Source organism: Sardina pilchardus, chromosome 20 (assembly GCF_963854185.1).
Source record: "Sardina pilchardus chromosome 20, fSarPil1.1, whole genome shotgun sequence".
In the NCBI taxonomy this organism is placed as follows: Eukaryota; Metazoa; Chordata; class Actinopteri; order Clupeiformes; family Clupeidae; genus Sardina; species Sardina pilchardus.
Genome location: NC_085013.1, coordinates 22,358,111 through 22,361,159, shown reverse-complemented (window position 1 = coordinate 22,361,159; position 3,049 = coordinate 22,358,111). Strand labels below are relative to the sequence as shown.

General features: G+C 41.3%; 1 protein-coding gene across 1 annotated transcript; it reads right to left on the bottom strand.

The window, feature by feature from the left end:
• Positions 1-328: 328 nt before the first annotated feature.
• Positions 329-2,240, bottom strand: gsc (goosecoid). The gene is made up of 3 exons (XM_062523304.1): positions 1,771-2,240; positions 1,248-1,507; positions 329-993 (listed from the first exon to the last, which is right to left on the bottom strand). Exons 1-3 carry the CDS (start codon positions 2,081-2,083, stop codon positions 844-846), a joined length of 723 nt encoding a protein of 240 aa, XP_062379288.1. The 5' UTR covers positions 2,084-2,240; the 3' UTR covers positions 329-843.
• Positions 2,241-3,049: the final 809 nt, after the last annotated feature.

Genomic DNA, 3,049 nt, shown 5'->3' with positions numbered 1-3,049 from the left:
AATATATTAATTGAGAGTTGTTCTAACTTGTGCAACGTGAACAAGATTAGGCTATCGGTTTGTCAGTTGCAAGCGTGTTTAGGCCTATTCTCTCCCTGATTTGTGGGAGCCTACCCCTATATACTCAATATACGCTGATATTCGAGTTATGTTATGTATTAGCTAAAGGCTCAGGCAATTGGTAACCTAATGAAACATTGCGTGCAACCTTGTAATGTCAAGATGATATATACAGCCTAATTTAAATCAATGTGGAAAACGAATTCCATTTTACTTAAACAAAATGAGGACAAATACATGAAATTGCTTTTGGATTGTTTAATGTATAGTCACTGTTTCAATAAGTATTATCAACTCTGATAGACATGTGCATAACAAAGACGCCGTTGGTGCTTACAGATAGGACCTCACTGTTTGTGAAAGTTGAAAAAGATAAAACCCTAATTAAATAATAAATATCTTTTTTTTTCTGTTTTACTTATATGTATATTTTCGTGGGCCTAAACTGTTAGCTACCTGTTCTTTTGTAAAGACATTATTCCAAGATATAACATTCAATATTTAGATGAGATGACAGCTTGCAAAATATGGAGGAAAGCTTCCCGACGAAACCCCGTTCTTGTTAAAAGAATTAAGCCTATGTTACACTTAAATTAAATATAAATAATCATGACAGTAATAAAAAGTAATATTTACTATACATTTGTGCAACAGCATGGAAACACATTTTCAGTACTTCAACGTCACATCATATTTTTACACTATGTACAATGAGTCCAGGTAAAATGTGTGCAATATTTGCGCTTCCATATTCTTTTTTTTTTTTTTTTTTTTTTTGCGCTATCAGCTGTCTGATTCCACATCACTTTTGCTCTCGTCTGGTTTCTCTGTCGGCGTTTTCGTTGATTTGTTCCATTTCTGCGAGTTCTCTGATTCTTCAGAGGACGACCTTTTCTGTCTTCTCCATTTTGCCCGTCTGTTTTTGAACCACACCTATGCGAGAATAGGGGATAAAACGTCTTATATAGTCGCCATGGTTTGTCATAAGTTATAGAATTCATTTGGTGAAACATAATGTTTCGGCATGTGTTTAACAAGGCCTACTTGACTATACGTAACTACTTTAGAGTGAGTGCCTACTTTGTTTCCTGCCTTGAACGCATTTCGTATTTGTCAGTTCCTTAGTGGAATACGGCTATTTAAGAGAGATTTAGCTGTTTTCAAATAAATTCGATAGCCATGCTCACCTCGACTTTCTCCTCTCGTAGATGGACTTTACGCGCTAACTGCTCCCGTGTTCCGACGTCCGGATATTTCGTTTCTTGGAACAGGTTTTCCAAAGCCTCGAGCTGCTCGTCGGTGAAGATGGTGCGGTGCCTCCGCTTCCGTCGGCAGTGCAGCTGGTTGAGGAGCTGAAGTTCCGTGCGGGACAGGGTGCCCACGTTCATGTACGACATCATCTGGTGAGGCACCGGGGAGATAAGCACCGATCCGGTACTGTCGAAGCCTGCGAAATCAATTAATTGATTTTATTTCAGGCATGCCATTGAATTGTAGGCTACAGCAAACATCACTGCCAGCCCCAGCTGACTGAACTAAACACAGGGACCTGGGATTGTTTTCGAACATCCATAATTAAAACCAGAGGGGGCTGATATTAACTGGCTTTCTGGAGAGTTTAAAGGACACATCTTTCATTTTAAGATAGCACTGTTTTCTGAAATAGTCAAATAATTTAGGCAAAAGAGATCAGAAAGGAACGTAGCTTACCTGTTGGAATGCATGGGCATTGCTGTGAACCAAGCGTAGGAATTGCACCGCAGCAGGCGGGGCCAGTTGGTCCTTGTACATGAAGTTGGCCATAATAATAGTTATTATAGCCTATTCTGGTTCCGTTTACCGATTGTATGCTCGGTGTCGAGGGTCCAGTGTGAGAGTAAAGACTGTTATATTCGGCAGCAGTGTACAAAGAATCCGTCAAGTTGGGAAACACGACAGGAGCATTCCGATGGATCAACACGGAGTCCTTGCAAGTTGGTCTCCCCGCCAGTATGCTGTCAATGCTGAACATTCCCGCTGGCATCACACACGGTAAAATGAATGGGTTAAAAACACAACGCTTTCAAGTCCTAAAATGTCGTGAGTAGTCCTTTCAAAGATGGCGAACCGTCGTCATACCCAAATAAATTCAAGAATCGTCCCTTTTCTGTGTCCCAGAAATCGTGTTCCGCTTTAACGGGCTGTGTGGCGTGGCGCAGCCTCTACGACTTCTGCTAGTGGCCTTCTCAAACTTCAGCTGGGTTTTATAGTCGGCTGACGTCATCACGGAGCTGCGTCCTGCAGGGAGCTGATGACTTCTGGTAACAGAGATGGGCAGTTCTAGGGGCAAGCGCACAATGGTGTGAAAGCACAGATCTGTGTATTGAGAATAATTCAATTAGACTAATCTATAGTGTTTACACTCACCAACTACAACTAACTTTGAGAGGAAGAAGAAGTCAGTTGGATCAGTTTGTATCTTTAAATATGGACCAAAGAGAGAGAGAGAGGTGTTTTGCAACAGGTAAATAAGTACACTGAAGCATTTTTTGGAGTTTGTCTCTATTTCTCTATTTCTCTATCTCTCATCTCACTCTCTTTTTCTCAATAAGTGTGTGTGTGTGTGTGTGTGTGTGTGTGTGTGTGTGTGTGTGTGTATTCTGACAGATTTGCCATTTTAATATTTTCTCTCGAAGTAGCCTAGAGTTGGCTTTCTCAAATCTAAGTATTATTTTATTTTTCATTTTTTTGTATTTATATTATTGAATTTCTCTACAGCTCGTATTGTCATAGCGCGTCCATGTGTGTGAGTGCATGTGTTCGCGTGCAAATGAGAAAGCGTTTCAGCAGTAGCCCACGGTTCAACAGGGATACCGACGGGGCTTTCAATTGCCTAATAGACCACGTTATTTGCAAAACAGTCGGTCTGACACGACCGTCCGGCACTATCTGCGGGAGATAGGCGTGGGGAGATTAGTGTGTTTGCCCCATCAGCGAATGCAGGCCTTGT